This window comes from Corvus kubaryi, unplaced genomic scaffold, assembly GCF_017639235.1.
Source record: "Corvus kubaryi isolate FWS band 111438036 unplaced genomic scaffold, C.kubaryi_AGA036_p1.0 37334, whole genome shotgun sequence".
NCBI classification, from domain to species: domain Eukaryota; kingdom Metazoa; phylum Chordata; class Aves; order Passeriformes; family Corvidae; genus Corvus; species Corvus kubaryi.
This window is the reverse complement of record NW_024581108.1, coordinates 3,973,321-3,993,614: the sequence shown is the minus strand read 5'-3', so window position 1 is coordinate 3,993,614 and position 20,294 is coordinate 3,973,321. Positions and strand designations below refer to the sequence as shown.

General features: G+C 39.0%; 1 protein-coding gene across 3 annotated transcripts in view; it reads left to right on the top strand.

Moving 5' to 3' along the window:
• Positions 1-20,294, top strand: part of DENND1B (DENN domain containing 1B) — a 165,643-nt gene that overhangs the window by 12,177 nt on the left and 133,172 nt on the right. For all 3 annotated transcript variants that reach the window (XM_042029911.1, XM_042029910.1, XM_042029909.1), the window contains exon 2: positions 2,532-2,596. In XM_042029911.1, the coding sequence (XP_041885845.1) occupies positions 2,532-2,596 (65 nt within the window). The remainder of the gene's footprint in view (positions 1-2,531; positions 2,597-20,294) is intronic.

Below are 20,294 nucleotides of genomic sequence, written 5' to 3'. Positions count from 1 at the left end.
GTGGCGGTCCCCGCGGCGGGGGGGGAGCGCCGGCGCCCCCCGCCCCGCCCCGCCGCGGCGGGGAGGAGGAGGAGGAGGAGGCGGCGGCGGCGGCTGCAGCTGCAGCTCTGCCGGCCGCTCCCCAGCCTCCGGCCCCCGCGGCGGCCCCGGCATCGCCGTCCGCAGCGGCACGGGGGACGCGCTCGGCAGCCGCCGGCCCGGCCGCGCAGAGGCCCCGGCGCCGGTCGGGCTGTGCCCGGTGAACGGGGGCCGTGCGGGGGTGGCAGTGCAGTCCCGAGGCCGCCAGGCCCAGCAGAGCTGCCCGCAGTGCCCCTGGCCGCCGCGGGCCGAGGTTGTTACAGGCATCCCTTCAGGAGATCACTGCATTGTCAGGGTTGGGAGGGAGCTCTGCAGATCATCCCATCCACTCGCCTTACCAAGGCAGGGTCATGTAGAGCAGGTGACACAGGAACGCTTCCAGGTGGGTTTGGAACGTCTCCAGGAGAAGACTCCACGACCTTCCTGGGCAGCCTGTTCCAGTGCTCTGCCACCCTCAGTGTAAAGAAATTCTTCCTCGTGTTCAGGTGAAACTCCTTGTGTCTTAGCTTATGGACATGGTGGTTGCAGACCACCCTTTTGCCATTACAGCATGGCAGGTGCCGAGGAGGTTTTTTGAGTGTTTGGGAGCGCTGCCGTCCAGGCTGCCCTCCGGCAGCGGCCGCCTGCTCTCGTGCCATTGAAAGTGACAAGATGTTACACATGGGTTTCGGCAATTGACAAACAGCTCCGTGTCCATACGTGCTCAATGAGCAGGCTGGCACCGCGGAGCTGGCAGCGAAACGAGAGACGGGCTCACAATTCTCAGATTAGTTTGACACATTTTTGACACTTCTAAGCGTAGTGGGATGTGAAGAATAAACTTAGAAGCATTTTCCTGCAAAAGCAGTTTTGGAGTACTACGGTGAAAGACAGAAGGCAGTATTACTTCAAAGAGCTTTTTTTCATGAGTATAATTTAGCTAGGAGTTGAGTTAGAAGCACTCATTTGGTGTTTGTAGCACTTGAACTGATTCACATTAGAACCCCAACCTGAGAGTATAAAACCAACGCCTAAACTAGAAAAGTGTCATGGGGAGATGTCATTTCTTTAAATGAAGGATTTTTGTGGTTCAGTTTTCTAGGTGACTCAACCAAGCACAGCCTTTTCAGTTTCATTCTGAACCTGCTCACCAGCCAGAGGAACAATGGGCAGTACAACACCAGAGGAAATCTCCAATGTCCTGGATGTAGGCTGTTATAACTCAGACCAGAATTTCATCTCCTACACACATGATCAGTAGATACAGGATTTCCCCAACAAAATGCTTTAAAATGCATTAAAGGAAGGAGTGTGATACGGGCAGGTTATGTCTTCATAATCTGAATTAGACTATAATTGCATATCTCAGTTGATGATGGTGCTGAGGTCAGTGAAAGCATGTACTGAATCAATTAATTTGTGACAGCTGAGTTTTTCCCTAGCTCAGCCTTTGGATTTCATTCAAAACTTTATTTAAAGAAACAACGTTTTATTTTGCTGTATGCTTTATGTGAAGCATTCTAGAAACCTGGAAGCAAATCTTGGATTTTTTTTTTTTTTCTATGCTTAAATCTCCAGCTGACTTCAGTGGGAGTGTTACAGAAGACGGGAGTTCAAGTGTGAGCCTTTTATGTGGTTAAATAGATAATTGATATGGGTGCGGTTATACCACTTGTTTTTAATATAAATAGCAGTGTGCTCGGTAGGCAGAGAGGGGTGGATGCTATGGTAATGGCGTTTAGAACTGTTTCAATAAATATGCAGTTTGGGATTAGGTTGAGTGTTAATTGCTATTGGCACATGCAGTTTGTTATTATCATCAGGTGGAAGAGGCGCCGGCCGGCCGTCGCACACAGCTGCCCTTGATGGCTGCTGCAGATAGGGAGGCTTCGTCCTCCTGGCCAGCTCAGGCTTGTGTCCTTCCCTAGTTAGTGCTCTCACGTTGGCTCTCACAGTGAATCATGCCTGAGGTTCAGCCTTTAAATCCCAGCTGGCGATCAATATCTGGTGAAAGAGGGAGCCAAATGATTCTCGGCCTTGGGGTTTAAAATGGAAGTGTAATGATGGGCTGTTCCTATTCAGTAGAAATAAGACGTAACTTTAGAAAAGGCTGCCTGTGACTCTGTTAATGTTGCAGATTGATTGATTGACAACGAGTGTAGTAGGTATTTTTTCTCAGCTGTTAGGTGGGGTGTGATGGAGTGACTTAAAAGCTATTTGATGTATAAGGCAGTGACAATATCACGTAAATAAATCACACAGTTTAGTTTGTTTATCTTTCTTAGTCCTTTCTTCAGGCTGTATAGGGAAATGTGACTTCTTGGTTCTTCCTTAGGACTAATCGGAGTACTAATTTTGTTTTAATTATACTTTAATTTTATTTTTTATTGTACAAAAAGGATGGAAAGGATGTAACAGTGGAAATAAGATCTGAAACATGTATATGATTAATTGGTTGTGTTTGTTTCTTCTAGGGAAAATCCAGAACGTACCTTTGATTTGGTACTGAAAGTAAAATGCCAAGCTTCAGAAAATGAAGGTAATACACTGTGCCTATGATATTTGCATAGAAAATGACAGCTGGAAAAAAATACTTGGCATCCCAATCTAGTGTTATTTTATACTTTGAATTGCTTTTGGACTGAGATTGTGTTAGAATGTGCCTATGATTATTTTATTGCTTTTAAAAATCTATTACTTTGTAGTTGTTGGGGGGTTTTGTTATGTTTTTATTTTAGCTGTTGTAAAAATATTTTTGTTCTGCATGATATATTTGCAAAACTTGGACTTGAAATGTATTTTCTGCTCATAAAATGTTGATTCTGTGTGGGGTTTCATTTTAGAAGAATAGTTGACTTCTGTCTATCAGGGGAATGTTAATTTTGATCAGTGTGGTAAACTAAGTTATTTTCTGAACAACAATAGGGAGAGACTTTCTTTGTAGCTCATGTTTGGTGGCTGTCTTGGTTTGCTACACCATACAAACAGCAATGAGAGCTGGCTTGAGCTTGTATCAGCCATCGCTTTCACATCTCTATAAACACGAGGTAAAAGAGATGTAGTACTGCAAGAGTTGTCTGGGAGAGGCTTTTTTTCCTCTTGGATAAAAAGAAGATGGGATTTCCAGTACTGAAATCAAAGTGACCTCTAGAAAGTCCGCTGGGGGAACTCGGTTCATGTTCTCATCCGAGGTTGTTGGCCTTACAAAAGCAAAGGGAGAGGAGGAGTCTTGGTGGTGTTGTGCTGTAGTCCTGTTAGTCTGTGACAGCTGTGTCTTAATCACAACTGTAAAAACAATAAACTACATCTTAAAATAGACTATATTTCTTATCCTACTGTGCTAATGGATACTGTTTCCAGAGTTTACTACTCTAACAAGTAAGAGGCCTGTAGAAGTTTATAGCCCCAAACTAGCCCCAAACTATTCCTTTTATTTTTTTTTTTAAATTTCAGACAGCATTTCTGTCAGTGTTAGTCATGGGAATGTGCTTAATGTGTTTGGAAAAAAACCTATTTTTTTTTCAAGCCAAACAATTGTAGTTCTTCAGGTCTTTTAATTATTTTTGTCACCAGCCAGCACCCTTCAGTTCATCGCCTGCTTTTTTGATTTGCTGTTGGTATTGTTATAGTTTGGCAAATCAGGTGGACTTTCCTAACTCTGATCGTTGTTGTGGCTTGTATCACATGGCACTGTTTGCCTTGTTTTCTCTCCCTTTTGCAGTTTTTGCCTCAGTGATTTCATAGATAATGTCTGGGAGCCCTGCTTAGCTACTTGACTTTGGATCTGTTCTTCCTTGCATTGTGCTTTTAGTCTCTGCCTGTACCCAGCATCCCTTCCTGGGGGCCTGTTCACATCTTGGCTTAGGCCCAGCTTCAGCCTGCAGATTTTACTCCCTTTCTTCCTTTCTCTCCTGAGATCTAGACTGTTGGTAATCCTTCCAGGTCTTCATCTTGAAATCTTGAATAGTGTGGGCTTTTTTCTTCTGTGATCAGAATGTGGATCTATATCCTTTTAGTTCCTTTTATCTCCTGTTTGACTTCTGATTTTTCTTGTGCATCCTTCTGCCACTGCTGCCATAAGAAACCACTTCTCACTGCTTGCAGATCTCTGAATGACCACCTACACCTGAATTTTGGTCACAGGCACTTTCCCTGCCTCTCTTGGTAGGTAGTTTTGCTGTTTACCACTTGTCTTCTTTGGAGAGGAGCATTATTAAGAAATCTACGAGTGTCTCCTCGCACTGTGACATGAGTTAATGTGGAGACTGTCACTATATTGTGGTTGCATTCTCTGCTATTTCTCTTTTTGTCACAATCCCTTTTATGCTGTTTGGGCTCAGTTGCTCTTGGCTCATGGTGTGACCAAAGATGGGAAGGAGGTTTGATACCAGTAATTTTTTGGAGTCTGGTAAGGAGTTTAGGGGTCTTTAGCTGGCCTGGAGCTTGTGTTGATTCTTGCATGCATCCACAGATCAGGACGAAAGTACAGTCCCTTTAGCCAATCTAACAGTGCTGGCTGAATATTCCAGTTACCATCCTCTTGTACTTGGTGACCCATCTGGGATTTGCTTTAATGTCTTTCATATCATATCTAATTCAGATAACAAACTCTCTAGTGAGGGCTTGACATCATATTTACATATGGTATTATGAGCACAGTGATGTATCAAATTAATATATCTGAATGTTAAAGTTATCCAAAGGAAATTCACAAGGGACAAAAGTGTATTGTCTTCACTGCCACTTTAGAAATGGAGCACAGGGCTTGTCATGCAAAACAGGGAGCTTTCAAGGTTGGTTTATTATAAGGCCTAACAAATTTGACAGTTACCCTGTATTGTAGGTCTTGCCTTTAAATAGATTTTCATGCTAGGATAATCTTTTGAATATATCATACTTGAAAACGTGATCCATTCACCTGGTTCTTTGCTCATGCCTCTTTCTTTCTTATGAAAGAGATTTGTGTTTAAATAGGGGCTTTCTCCCTCGCATCCCATCTGCTCCTTGTACTTGATCCTGAAGCTATGTCAGGACTGAATTTGTGACATCACTGTCACCAGTGTTGCCGTGGAAATATCACAAAATTATGATCTCCCTGCATGAGTGAGCAGCAGGAGAAGCCGACTTAGGAGAGAGAAAGACCTTAATGTGACCCGTGTATCTTTAAGCTTTTTCTTTTCAAGCTTTGCTGTAGTCTGCATTCTCCTGCATTTTAATTTCCCTTCACCAATGTGTAACTGTTCTAACAAATCAAAATTGAGGTGGCCCTGCTGCATGTGTAGCTCTTACTAAGATGTTTTTATGGGGATGCTAAATGCCTTCAACAATGTGATATGCTGAAGAATTTTGCTGTTAAAATTGTTAAACACTTTTGGAAAAGTGTTTTTTCATAACCTCTTACTTACAACGCAGCTCTCAAGGAATGTCAGTTTTTTAGATGTTACATTGTCCCAGGACTTTTCCAGCTGTAAAGGATCATACATACATGAAATGCAGCAGGGTTTATATGTGTTAAGAAATTTGTTCTTCAATCATTCAACTAATTATTTTCAACATAGTTGTTTACATTGAGTAGAAACCAAAGAAGTTTCATGTAGGTTAATATGAATTTATCCTTCGTGTTTGGTAGGTAGCTCCTGAATTGGCTACAGGCTCACTCGTGCTAGCATGTATGTACTTGTAGCTGGATCAAAATTTTGTTTCCCATTGGATATATGGTTGTTGGATTTTTTGTGACTTAAGAGTAGCTTACATACTTGAATATTTGTTAACTTTATTTTAAACTACAGGGGTGCACAGTAGGATTGCTAGAGCAGTGATCTTCCAACCATTTCCTCACGCAGGAGAGAAAAAAAGGATACTCTCTACTTAAATATTCTCATAATTCCCTCAACAGTTTAGGATTGCTTACTGTATTTTCAGAATAAATCTCCAAAGAGGAGACAAAACCCTTAAGACCAATATCAGATTGTAACCCATGTCAAAACTTCAAGTCCTTTGCAGTGCTGAGGGTGGTAAGCATCAATTAGTAACTAGTCAATGTGACAGCTTTTACTTATGAAAATTCATAACCCGTTTCTCCCAAAACTTTGAGATGAGTTATCTTCTGTTCACCAGAGTTTGCTAAGTGACTGGGACATAAGCGCTAAGCTATTCTAACAGCCTGGTATTTGTTAATTATGAATTTGGCTTGCAGTGTGAGTAGCACCTTATAGCAAAAAGTTTTACACTGCCTTCCAGGAAGTTGTATATTTTTGTAATTCTTTTCTGTGTTATTCCTTAATGAACAAGTAAACAAGAAATAGCAAAAATGTGTGCTCAATTTACTATCAGCAGCAGGCCTTCTGTGTTAAATTTTCACTTACAGACCCAGAGGGCAACTTGATAACAGATATCATCAAAACTGCTGTGTTATTTTAACGACAAGAGTTGCTCTTTAGCTTTAGGGTGAAAAGCTTTTTGCACTTTGGGCTGAATCACCCTTCCTGGGTATCAGGGGTAAAGCAGGGGCACAGTTGTCCTAAGTGCACAGTCTTACATAAGGCTATTGCTCAACAACTGCACCTACAGCAACTTTACTCTTCTCCTGGCACTCTTTTGTCCCTTGAAAATTACGCTGCAGCTGACACTGGAAGATGTGCTGGAGCCTAGGAACTCTCTGAACAAAGCAGTCTGCAGCTTCTTTTTTGCTATCCAGATCCTTCTATCATGAAAAGTAAATTGAGTTTCTGGAAGGTTGCTGTTTCTGAACTTTTCCACAGGAGATGTCCAAATTAATAGTGCCATTGTAATCTTTGTGAGGAGTGTATATTTATCTGTGTGCTATGAGTTCACAAGCATATACCTGTTGTGCATACACACCTCTAAGTCTGAACTGTGGATTTGAGTTAAATGGACAGAGATGAAGTTGGTAATTTAACTCCGTCTATAAATTGTACATCCTGTGTATTGGTTCTATTAAAACTGGGTTGCAGATGAAAAAGGCAGTGCAGATAGGGCAGCCAGCAGTAGAAAAGCAATGTGCAGTTGCTTCTGTGAACAAAGTCTTCAGCATTTCTGTCCATGGTTTCCCAAGAAGATGACTCAAGATTGGTTTCAGTGTGGTTGAGAGAGTGCTGTTTGCTACACCTTCATTTTCTTTGATTATAGCACATAAAAAAAGCAATAAAAAGGCTCCTTGGAGGCTGCAGGTAGATCTAGAAAAGAATGTTGTGGTTTGGGTCTAAAGCAGTCCTGACTGTTAAAGTTTTACCCTTTTAAAGTACCAGTTCATTTTCTGTTCAATCTAAGTATAATTGTTGGAACACCCTTGAAATTTGGTTGCTTTGTCTCTATTTCTTTTTAAAATGCTAACAAGTCTCATATAGCTCTAGGGCTAGATAATGCGATTTTCAGAGAAGGTGTTAAATAGGTTGCGTTGAATTGCGTGAATGACTTCTGTAGTTTATCTTGCCTCTGCCAAAATGATAATAAATCTTAGAGATGTGTGATCTCTAAATTATTTTTCTTTAAAGGGTCTTATTTTCATTAAATTTTCAAGAAAAAGCCACAAATCCAGTTTGTGTGTTGGTAGAGTTAAAAACTGTATGCATTAAGTCCAGAAATTAGTCTAGAAATGCAGAATTCTTTGTGTGAGCTTTGATTGCTATCTATAAGGTGCTAACAAAATATGTAAATCCAGAAAGGTCCCAATTAAAAAAAAAAAAAAAAAAAAAGTTTAATGCAGTTGGTAGTTTTGTCCAAGGGTAACCTGTCTTGCTTTGGTAAGGTTTTGATTAAGAATCTTCCAAAGCTGCCCCTAGGATTATGGACAGAGCAAGCACTACTTTTTCTTCTTTTATTTTTTCTTCACTCTAGATAGTTGTTTGTTAACCGCATACTCTGAGCCAGTGGGTGTAACATGCTGATCAAGATAACCCCTTTCCTCTGCTCTACATTTTTTTTTGTAGAGCATCTCTTGAACCTGATCAAAAAGATAATTCTATTAGTGTAACACATGAAGTCGGTAGGATTTTTTTTTAAGAGCAGTTAAAACTTTTGATGCAGTCTTTATGTACTGCTAACCTTTTTCCCCTGTTGGTTTTAGCTGGAAGGGTACTAAATAAATACTGGCCCACGGTAACTTAGGTTTCTCTACTTTTTTAAAGTATACTCTATTCTTCAGATGACTATGGAGAGCAACTATATGTTTTATACTAGAACTAGATAAGGTATGAACTAGATAAACTTTCCTACAAGTGTCTCATTTTTGTGTATATTTTTAGTCTCAAATATTGTGTAATATAATAGAATTTATTTTACACCAATAAAAAGTTAAAGGTGCTTTTTCAATTGGTAAAATGTCATTTCAGAACATTGGATATCTGCTTATAGTCTTAGATGGAGGTTTTGTGTATTAAAAAAATTAAACTTTCTTTTTATACTTTTCAGAAGCTTCATTAAGCTTAACATCCGCTCCCCTGCCCCCCTGCCCCAACTCATTAACTCATATGTTGTTATTTAGGTTAGAGCTACTTCCCTGTAGTGGTTTCTTGCTTTTCTGTTGAAATTTCGAAGCTAAAAAGGACATTTAATCTAGCCTGGTTTCTCTATAGGATTGATTGATTAGGAGACAGAAATGTTACAGTCTTTTGTTGAGGGTTATGTAACTGTTTTGAAGACAAAAGCAGGTAGTGTATGAAAAACAGGTAGAGCATCACTTTTGTCCTTTAGACAAAACCAAGGAATATAAGGCAGAATTTAGCTGAAGTTCTCTTGTGTAGGAACACCAAGCATAGCTGTAAATCCTTCATAAATTATAATCGTTAAACCCTCCAGTTGTAGCTAAATGAGTATTTTCATTGTGTTCAAATTTCTTGCATTTAATTGGAATGCCCCTGAGGGTATGAACAATGTCTTCTGTGTGTTTGGACTGTCACTAGCACAGAGTGGGTGTTGGAAAATTACGATCAACAAAAACAATTAAGACAAGAATGATTTTGCATCTAAGATAAAGATTGGCATTTTGATGCTTTTTACCTTTTCCTTCTGTTCTCCAGAGACTGAGAAATGGAGTGTAGTCTCTCCAGCTTTCAGCTTCTCCACAGATGCAAAAATGTGGAGGAAAATGTTGCTACTTTTCAGTGTCTCATTTCCTACAGATCTTTTTTTTCTGCCAACCTCCAGAGATTCTTGGATGTTTGTGTAATTTGGAGGTGGGTGCAGATATGTGTGTGTAGGAGGGGAAGGGGTGAGAGCTGCTGAAGAAATAGGTCAAGGAAGCCCTTTCTCCTATCTCGCCTGCATTCTTTACCAGGGTAAAGAGACCTCAGTGGGGAGGGCTGACCCTGCTCCCCAGCAGGCAGAGGACAGTCCTGGAGGAGTGGCAGGCTCTGCTCCACTGCAGAGATTCCAGCTGTAGTAATGTGGGGGCAGGCACTGTGGTATCAATGCTGGTAGAGATGAATTATTCCCCTGCAGGCACTTGCCCGTCTGTGTCAGTTTTTCATGTAATGCCATATGCCGCTTTCAGCAGTGTGATTGGGTTTTGGGCAGTGAAATTAAAAGGGAAAAACTTGAGGAGTTAAGTGATACAAATTCCTTTTTATACCAAGTTAGTATTTGTATAAAATTGAGTAGAATGAACAAACTAGTATTAGTGTAACTAAATATAAGCTGAAAACAGTGATCTGTGTAATGTATCGTGTAATGTAGTCAGTCAATATGAAAGTTGACATTCTTGTGCTTTTTTTCAAATTTAATTTTAGTTTCATTTTAGTACTTCACTATTTGCGATGGCTGCCTGGGGGATAGTTTGTGGGCTTTTAAATTGCTTGCATTCAGAAGTGTTAAGAGTTTGCATATTTTCCTAAGCTAATGCCAGCATGCTTCAGCCCTCCCACACACTGAACAGCCAGCCCATCATACACAGAGATTTATCTTTCTTCAGTGGGGTATTTTATGCTGCTTGCTCTCTTCAGATATAGTTTAATGACTTTTTTTTTTTTTTTTTTTTTTTTTTTATGTACAGAGGATTTAAAATCTGCTGAAAAGTTTTGAAAACTGGTTAAACTTCTGAGGTTTAAAATGCTTTTTTTGCAAAGCTGTAGGACACTTCTCTGTCTACCACTAACTTGCAGAGGCTGAAGTGTAGGGTTTCCTGTCTGGTTAACAAAAATAGTCTTTTAAATTCTTTTTTTCCTTTGTCACTGATGATATTATCTGGGGAATGGCAGATACATGTAGATGCACATGCTCATCGTCTAACTGTTGAAATAGATACTTCTGTTTATAAATAAAATAAAACATGATCAGGGCTGCAAAGGGAAGAGTTACATAAGTGTTCGTGAAGGGCTTAAAAACCCCTGAAGCCAAGTAAAGTGCTATTTTTATTCCTTAAAATAATGTAGTAAGAGCAATTTGAGCATAGCATTGCTTTGCAACTAATATGTTAAAAATCTGTATTTTTCATGGCATGCTGACATGTGATAACTCCAAGATCCTAGTGAAAACATGATATTTACAGGCAAATACTTAGGATGGAAGATTCTATGTGACTGACAGATAAAGTAATAAAATACTGAGAACATGACCTTCTTATATTCACCTTTAATATTTTTCCATGTGTTTTGGAGAACTGTAGCTTTATGCTTAGAACTGAATAATTTGGGTGAACAAAGACTTTTTATATTTTGTGAATCTGGTTTAGGAGAAGAGTTTAAAACTTAGTACTGAACTTTATATGGAAAAAAGAAGAGAAAAAGCAGAAGTAAAGAAAAAAGGCCTGAACAAGATTTTGGGTGTGGTATCTGTGCTTCCTGCACTGGGAAAGCCAAGGCAGCGGTTTACAGTCTTACTGTGTTCCTTTGCAAAATTCTCAATCCTTGTTTGGAAGGTTATGTCCAAGTATTAAATCCTTAATTAGAAACAAGGTTTTAGCAACACCCTTAGATTATGTTTCCTGAATCTGGTTTCTCTACACATTCAGATGTAGATTAAAACCTACCTAAAATCAAAAACTTGTGTCTGAAAGGAGCATATTGGTTAGGGTTTCTCTGGAACATATTTTGCAAACTTAGTTAATTGTTGGGGAGGATGAAAGTTTGGTAAGAAAGTTTCACAGATATGTAGGCTTGGCAGAAAGATCTCTGAATGTAGAAACTGAGGATGAGATAGAAATGAAAGCAAGTTTTGATATAGAGAAAAAGATGTTTTGCTGAAACACTGACCACTGAATAACTGAGAAGGCAAAGGTGGGAGATGAGTTGGAAGGAGATTTTTATGAATAGGACAAAGGTATGTGATTACAAACAAAAACATGTTTTTCACCAAGTAAGTCTCAAGAAGAGCATAAGTAAATAGAAAACATGTCTTTACCAAAAAGAGAGAGATGGCAGGCAAACAAGAAATTCGATGTAGGAAGAAGAAGAGAGGTCTGAGAATTTTCCACGGTAAACTTAAATTGTAACTTACTTACTCTTGTGATTGGATAATAATGACTATAACATGGTGATGGTAGTAGCTATGATGGGCTATAGGCAAATGTAAAGGTATCGTGTATGGTGCTTATTGGTTGTTACGTGTTAAGATACTCTGCAAAGAAAAGTATATAATGCTTTGTAACTTGAACAGAAAGCAGCTTCAGGTATGCCCACAGCTGGAGCTGGCAGCTGTAGGGCTGGCTCTGGATACCCACTCCCTGAAATGCTGTAACTTTGCCTATGCAATAAACAGCTTTCAAGAGAGCCACCTGAAGTCCAGACATCCTTCGTGAACCTTTCTCCTATAGTTAGTGGCAAGTTTGATCATTATAGAGGCATAATCGTCATAACCAAGGTATTTTGCCATAAGTGGTTTAACACTGCATTGTTCCTTAAACTCAGAACAATTAAGTGACACAAATGCTTCCTATTCACCTGACTTTAGATGCTGTTCAATATCAAGGATTTTATTTGTTGTGCCACTTGAACCTGTATTAGAACATGTATAAATATGGTTAAGCTGTGTTGTCATTGTGTGGATGGTATGAAGTGTTTGCTTTTGGGTGGAGGCAGTTCTTTTGCTGTGTTAAAGGACTAGCTAAACACAAAAATCTGCTATCTTAGTATTTAAATAGTGGATGCTAAATACTGAATTTAACTGTGTTGAGATAGTTGCACTTGACACACAGAAGCCATGCTGATAATGATTATAGTCATGGCATTATTTCCTTCAGAAATTACAAAGAAAAGCTTAAGGCAGCTGTTTCCAGGAATGAAATTGAGTTATTATGGAACAGTGATAATTTTTATATCATCCGGTTAACATGCAGTATGAAAAAAAAAAAGTGTTTTGTGCTACATTGAATGTGTTTGTGTTCTGTTTAAATGCAAAATAAGAAAAAGTAGCAGTGTAAAGGTAAAGGACAAGGGTTGTGTGATGATTGCTAACTTACCTAGAAGTCTGTTATGAGTTTGAAATAATGGAGTGAAACCACTGTGCTTTTAGAGTAACAAGGAAATAGTTACTGTAACTTAGTCTTGCTGACAGGAGCAGATCATTTGTGTCCTGTTCCCATCTTCTGGAGGTCATTTGGCTCCTAAGCTGTGCGTGTTTGCTGTTTGTGTTTCACTTCAAATAACTGGCACTGCTAAAAGCATGTGAGGGAAGCATCCTTCCTGCTTTTGGTGGCACCTGGCAGGCTGGCTCCGTGGGCACGCTCGCCATTCAGCTGCTCTGGAGCTGACAAGAAAAGTTAATTATGCAGGTCAGATAGGGAGGAATTCATGGGATTTTTATGCCATGCAATGTAGCATTGGCTGTTGTTTCATTTTTTAGTGTTAATTTCAGGTGTTTCAGGTTCGTTAAAATAAATGTATTGCCAGTTCAGGAAGATAAACACAACTAGGTATGCCCTTATTCTGTCCTACTATCTTCCTGTTGGCTTTGTGTTGGAATCTGTTTGGGTTTTGTTAAACTCTGGTCCTGTTTTTGAAGAAATGGGTGTGACAACTTTTGTGAATTTTTTTTTCCCCCCCAGTTTTCTGTTCACAACAAAATTTAGCTCTTAAGAAAAAACCCAGATACTCGAAGTTAGATCCCTGTCACCTGTAGTCACTTTAAAGTATTGCAGATTTGGAGATAGGTTAAATTTTCAATTTGTGTAAACAAAATTCTGGCTAAAGACCACAATTGTGCTAGATTGGTATCATGCAGTAATTCATAGAACTGAAAATAGTTAACAGTATTGTGACACAGCAGAGGAAATTCTGATGAATTTTGTGTCCAGGAAAGACTTTTGCTGGTATTCATACTCTAGGTACCCTTTCCCTGCTAAAAATACTGCGAAATTAACAAGAACTTCAGTTTCCTAGTAGCAGGTGAACTTTTGCTGTCACGTCGGAGGAGGCTGTGATACCAGTGGTTTTGTGCCAGGACAAGTAAAGCTTCCTGACACCAAACCTGAGTTAGGTGAGGTTCTGAGCATTCAGTTTCAGTTTCAATCAGGCATTTTTAATTGGTGCATCTGAGTAAACCCATTTTAGTTCTGGAAATGGGCACGTCCCATGCCAACGTAAGTATGTGTTTCCATCTGCTTTAACTTGGGTTTAGAGTCCTCTAGCACCTTGCTAGTTCTAGTTTAAAAATTCTTTTACAAGTGTCAGGCAGGGAAAAAAATATCAGAACTAGCATATGTAATTAATAGGTAAGGAATTTATATTTTTTTCTTGTCTTGATATAATATGCTGTATTATACAAAGAATGATTTGTAATACATTCTTTTACATTCTGGTTGTGATGGTAGAAATCAATACTATGACACTGCTTGACAAAAAAAAGCTTGAGATGACCACTCCTCAAGTGCCTGGCTGAAAACATTTTTCATTGGCAGTAAAAACATTAATAAACTAAAGCCTGTCTTAAATTGTGTGGCAGCCAGTGATGGTGACTCTCTTCTTTTTAAATAAACAATTTGTGTGATGTTACTGGACACTGACAGATACAGCAGACTGTCATTGAGAATACTTGTCAGGTCTTGCAGTCCTTGGAGGGAATTTGCATTGTGTTTTCAACAGTGAACAAAGCAGAAATCCTTTCAGCTCCTGCTGTTGTGGAAAGTGACAAGGTAAACCAGATCAAATAATAATAAAAATAAATTAAACAGCCAGAATTTTCAGTGGAAGTGAAATAGGATGAAGTTTGGAAATAAAAAGGTAGTGAATTGTGTTGGCTGTGGTCAGCAGAGCTCTTGAAGCCAGTAAATCTGTGAGGATGGGCAGATCCCAAGCACTTGCTCTGTAGGTGCTGGGGAACATGAACTTGGTCTGCTCATATATGATCTGCCTCGTGCAGTTTAAATAGATGAGAAAGATCTGAAACTGCAGTGTGCATTGAAGCTCTAAAAAGAGAAAAAATTACTTTGCTTCCAGCCCTAAATTACTTCAGTTCAATCTGTAGGTTTGCCTGACTCTCCTAACATGGGATTGCATGTCTCTCAGCTCTGAAACACTGATTTTCTCTGCATTTTGCAGAAAACTTCTCAGTAACAACATTTGCTCTAACAGAACCCATCTGCGTGGCTTCTCCTATCTGGGTGTTTTGGTTGGTGATGCTTTCTATGGCTGCTGGACTCTCATAAACTGGAACATACTCTATGCGGCAATCTGTGAAAATAAGGATACCTTGTTACAAGATCTTCTCTTCAGAAGGAGAAGTAGAAATTTTAGCTTTCTGGTGAACAGTGGCTGTACTTCATATGCTCTCCAACTTTTAAAATATTCAACAACTCATCTAAAAGGAGAGAGAAGTATTGATGATAAAAATTGCATTGTGTATGCAGTCACTTCAGTAAGTTGTGGCCTGGGATTGCAGAATGATCTATGTATTCACCAGTTAACATCATCGTTAATGACTGCAGTAAAAGAGCCTGTAATTAATTCAACTTAGGACAGTTGCAGAGGTGCTCGTTATGGTTGTAGCATGGATTTAGAGCCAATCTGTGTAAAGTAAATATATACCCTTAGTAGATGCAGTTCTGGATTTCTGCTGAGAACATAACTGGGGTCCGTATGGAGCCAAAACAGAATTGCTCACATTATGTCTTAGGAACATAACGGGATTTTATAATCTGGTAGAAGAGCATTGTTTGTTTTGTGTCTCACCATGTACACTCCTCCTTTGATCTTAATATAACAGGGAAACTTGGTACTGGCATGTGCTGCTGGGGGACTTTGCTACTGGAGTTCTGCTTCTTTGTATTTTAACACTAGAAATTATTCATCTAAGCATGACCAGTATGTTTTAATTGTCAGCATATCTTGAAATATTCATCTTTCAGGGAGCAAGACAAAAAGGCTTGCTAGGACAGAAAGTGCCAGAACAGCATAAACGATATTTGCAAACAAAGTGATGCTTCAAAGTGCTTTGTATGCAGAGAGATTAAAGTGGGTTTGGTGTTCTCTTTCTTTGTTTCAAGACCTGTATTTAGTTAATGTTGCTTTGGGTATGTAGAACAGTATATATTACTTAGCATAGCAGGTAGTATAGTAGCTTTGTGCTTGTGCATTGAACACAATGCAAATCATAAACCAGATAGTTTGCTTAATCTGAGATAAATGTTGAAAGTTAAGTGTTACAGAAACTGAGAAAGTGCCTTTCTATTAATCAGTGTTCCAGAACCTCATTTTTTTCAAGTCACAGCAGTATATATTCAATGCATACATTTAATAGGAATGTTAGCAGTCATGTCACATTTGTAAACCAAAAAAAAAAATGATAGTGTATGTTATCTTAAATTAATATTCTTGTCAGAGAGCAATACCCATCCATTACAAGAAAATAGTATGTTCTTGAAACCAAAGAAACCACATTTGAAATATACATCAATAGTTCTGAAGTTTAATTACCATGTGATCTTCATACATGGTTCACCAACATTTATGGAGATTTTTGTTTAACTTCACAGGTTATTAACTAGATGTACTGGAGTACTGCAAATATGCAGGGTTGGGCAGAGACAGATTTTATTCCAGATCTACTTTGAACACCAATGGCCAAGAGAGATGAATTTGAAATCAATGTTATCGACTTCATTAGGTTCTTCTTAAGAAAATGTTTACTACAGAGCAGCATTGGAAAATGGTGTTTTGTTGAGATATTCTAGTTGACTCCTCTAATCTGAAATTCTTAAGACATTCTAACACAATTTTTAGTTGTCTTCAAATAAAATATGTGAGCAGTGAAACAGGAATTCTCTTTCATAGGTAGCTATGTCAGAAGTTATGGGCACTGGTAGAATGCACAGATGAGTGGATAAAACCTGCTTTATGTTCAATGAACTGCAATCCACCCCTGTAGAAATATCTGTGCTTAGAAAACTGATCACATACACCAAAGATAAGGTGGTACAAAACACAGTGTCATACAGGATACCAACCAAGTCTGGTCTTGAATAGTGCTAAGTCAACAAAGAAAAGCATTTTATAAACAATAGATGAAATAGCTTCCTAACTGTGGCTAGATAGCTCAGTAGTTATTAATAGGATACAAAATATTTCAGCTCTGGAATATGTTTACAGAGCTACCTCTGATATTTTCTTCCTTCTTTTGAGTGTCCTGTTATTGTTTTTGCTTCCTCCTTTGCATGTGTGAGGTTTGTTTTCATTTGACTTAGCAGTGCTAAGGGAAAAGGATGAAAATACCCTCCCATTATAAGGACCAGACGTAATCCTTAAACCTTGTTGGATTTTGCCTTGTTCAGCCAAACTGGGGAAAAAATGGTTCCACAAAGGTAAAACACATCCTCTGTGTTAGTAGAAAGTGCAAGCACCAGTCACTGTGAAGGGAAGTGTCAAAAGCCCGGATCAGGTTGCTGAAAGCTTGGGTGATGCTTTACTGTGGGCCACATCAAGGAGCTTTACTGCTACTAAGTGTCCATTAGGCAAGTTCTACAAAAAAAGCCAGGTCTTTGAATAGCATTTTGCAGGAAGTAGATGCTTCAAGCTTGAAATGAATGACTAATACTGAGCACAGTGCATTTCTTGGTATTACTTCTTTGCTGGTAATGGTAAGTGTTGCTGTCCTCTGTTCTACAACCTGTCTTTCCTGCACTGCTGCCCAGAAACTGTGTTGGCGGAACTGAAGTAAAAGTGCGCGGGTGAGCACTCCCGGAACTGCCCCAAAGAAGATGGCAAATACGTGCTGTAAGTCAAGGTAAAATTGCATTTTAGAGAAATTACATAATTTTCCTAAGTGCTAGCTTTTCTTGTGCCTGGAGTAAATATTCTTTTGAAAAATAAGTTTTATAATATCAGAAAATGACCTAAGTTTGTTTGTTCATTGGTGACTTAATCAGTTATGTATTTGGCTGTAGTTAAAGCAGTTTTAGGAGCTCCCTTCAAGCAGGAGACAGTGGAGGCAAAGTCTATGGTTAAGCAATACTTTCACCTCAAATCATCTGAATTTGGTGGGTAAGGGAGCAGAGAAGACTTGCTGTATAATCTTGTAAATATATTTAAGCAATAGAAAACCTTAAAAAAAGAGAGAGAAAAAAAGCACCTCTTTATAAGCTATTGTTTTATGAAATATGGGGAGGACTGTGATTGTGACCTCCGTGAAGTGCTGTAATATCTATGCTTGAAAAGATTAAATAAGACTGTTGTTCTTACCTTTGCACCACAACAGCACTTCAGCTGCAAATATATGTGAAAGTTGTAACTTTCCTAATGACCTGTAACTTCAAAAAGAAAATTGTTTTAGGCTTTATTCAAGTAGGAAATTAACCAACTGCTTCACTAAAACATAGCAGTTATTTCCTGATGCAACAATGCATTTGCAAGGTGTTATTTCAAGACACTCCTAATCCAGGAAATACAATAAATTAATTGTTTAAAAACTACATGCCATTTTACCCATTGCTTATCAAACATAATTTAGTTCCTTGTCAGGCTTTAAGGAACAGCAGTTGTGAGAATGGTACCCACTCTGCTTTCTGTATTTGCTGTTGAGGGTTTGGCCGCCCTTCGAGGGAGAGGTGTGATTTGGCACCTCTTTGTTTTGGTCCCCCCTGTGGCAGGAGAAGCTGAAAGCACTCCTCACACCTCGTAGGACAGTCCCAGTGTTGCTTTGCTTCTCTAAACTTGTCCTGCCTGAGAGCTGGCCCAGCAGAGCTGGCAGGTGTCGGTGCCTGCCACTGGGTGCAGGGCTCCCTGGGGCTCATGGAGAGCAGCGAGGAAACATGGAAAGAAAATCCACTGACTAAGGACTGATTTCAGGGAGGGAGCAGATTAGGATTGTGCTTCTGTGTTGCATCACTTCTCATGTCTTTGTTTTTAGAGGGGAGGATCTTGCTGAACTCTCTTCTTGGAGTTCAAGGTACTGCACAGATGTGTTACATTTAAGATAAGAGAGTTCATTTGATTTCTTTCTTTTTATTCAATAAAAGCGATATGCTGGGAGTAATGAAGTAGACTGTGAGTCTGCTTCAGTTCAGGCTGAAAATTCTGCCACATTTGTAATGAGTTTTTAGCATTTTAGGGCATCTGATAATTGTTTCTGTTAATAGCAGATTGGTATTGCTTTCTGTGGAAGCAGATTTGAAAACAGATCAATATTTTAAAGAACTATAAAACGGAATGAATCTGCTATGAAAGTTATGAATGGATGAATCTGTCTGAGCTTCCTGTATATTTAACAAAGAAATAACAAACACTTAAGTTTGTTTGGTTTTTTTTTAAACAAACTGCTATAGATTCTCATTCCAAAAGCAAAACAAAGTAGTGATGTATTCACTTACCCTTTATTAGAACATTTTCTTTTTGGGAAAAAATGAAGAGTTTGTAATCAGAATTCTCATAAGTAGTTTTCAAGTGTTACTGGAGGATTGTAATCAGTAACTTTTGCCTTAAACTTAGCTGCTGGGCTTTGTGGTGCTTGAAATGAGTCATACATTGTACAATGGCTTAAAATCTTACTCTTTTGTGTGTAGATCTATGACTCCCATCTTTTGAAGGAGTTTTAGTAACTGAATAATTGAAATTAAAATGACTTAAGAGTCCAAAAGTGATGGTAGACAAGTAATTGTGTATCTGTTGGTGTTGAGGGGGTTTAAACTATATTTGTGTGTAGTTTGCTTTTTTTCATTAGCTGCTTCTATAATGGTGTATGTTGCATAATTGTTAGATGTTAATTTTACTATATGCTTGAAGGTCAGGAATGAGAAGCAGTTTAAGTAAGTGTAAGAAGGAACAAGATGGTAAACAATAGCATATAGGTGAAGACAAAGGTCAATCAAGTAATCTATGCAGGGTGGTTCTTAAACGTGTTGTGTGTGTTTGGTTTATAACTGTCTGTAAAAGATACTTTTCTTGGCACATCAGAAATGAGATTTCAGTATCTTGCTCAGTAGTTTAATCAAATAGCTCCTTATCACAGTGCAGTTGGTTCCCTGTTTTGCTATCTTCTTGTTTTCAGGTTTAATTTTGGGTGCAAGTGTGTAGGTGGGAGGAATTGTGACTGAGGCTATTTGTTAAGGAGATGCTCTTTAATTTGAAGAACAAGAGAAATGTATTCTTAAATTAGACTTCTGTATGCAAAATTTATCTTGCAGAAGTTTTGTGCAAAAGAAAGATATTGCTTCTCATCATCAGGACAAGTAAAGATTCTGGAATTCTATTCATTGCAGATGGGTTACCTGTGCATCTCTTGGTGTTTAATGCACACATGATCTCCGTGAGAAGGCGCGTTCTCTTTCACATAGCTAGTAAAACACTGGTTAATAAAACCAGCTGAAGTTAATCACAGCAGGTGTTGCAATCCAGTGCTTTGGTGATACTGGCCAGCATGACCTGAAGCTGACTGAAATATCCAGGAAATGTCTTCTGAGAGATGCTTAACTCTTCTTTCCAGATCTGACAGCTTAAAAGAGGTCTGATGTTGCCACAAGGAGCTCAGCATGCAGTCTGTGCAAATAAGGCTGCCTGCTTGGAACAAAACACCTGAACCCTCAGTCTAAAATATGCACTGTGTGAAACTTCTTTCCTGCTCATATCCCAGACAAAACCATTACCTGTTTCTAGTGATCTCCAAAAGCATCAGGCCTCCCTTTTGTTTGTGTGAAAATGTTCTGTCCTTCCTCATTGTGACTGAAAGGGGATCAGTCTGGCTAGGGGAGGGTCTGAAGGGCTGCCCCTATCACCCTCTCCTTCCATTCGTGTCCCTAGTGAGACTCCATTCTTGTATTTATAACTGAAGGAAAAATGGAAAATGTGTCAGAATGCAGA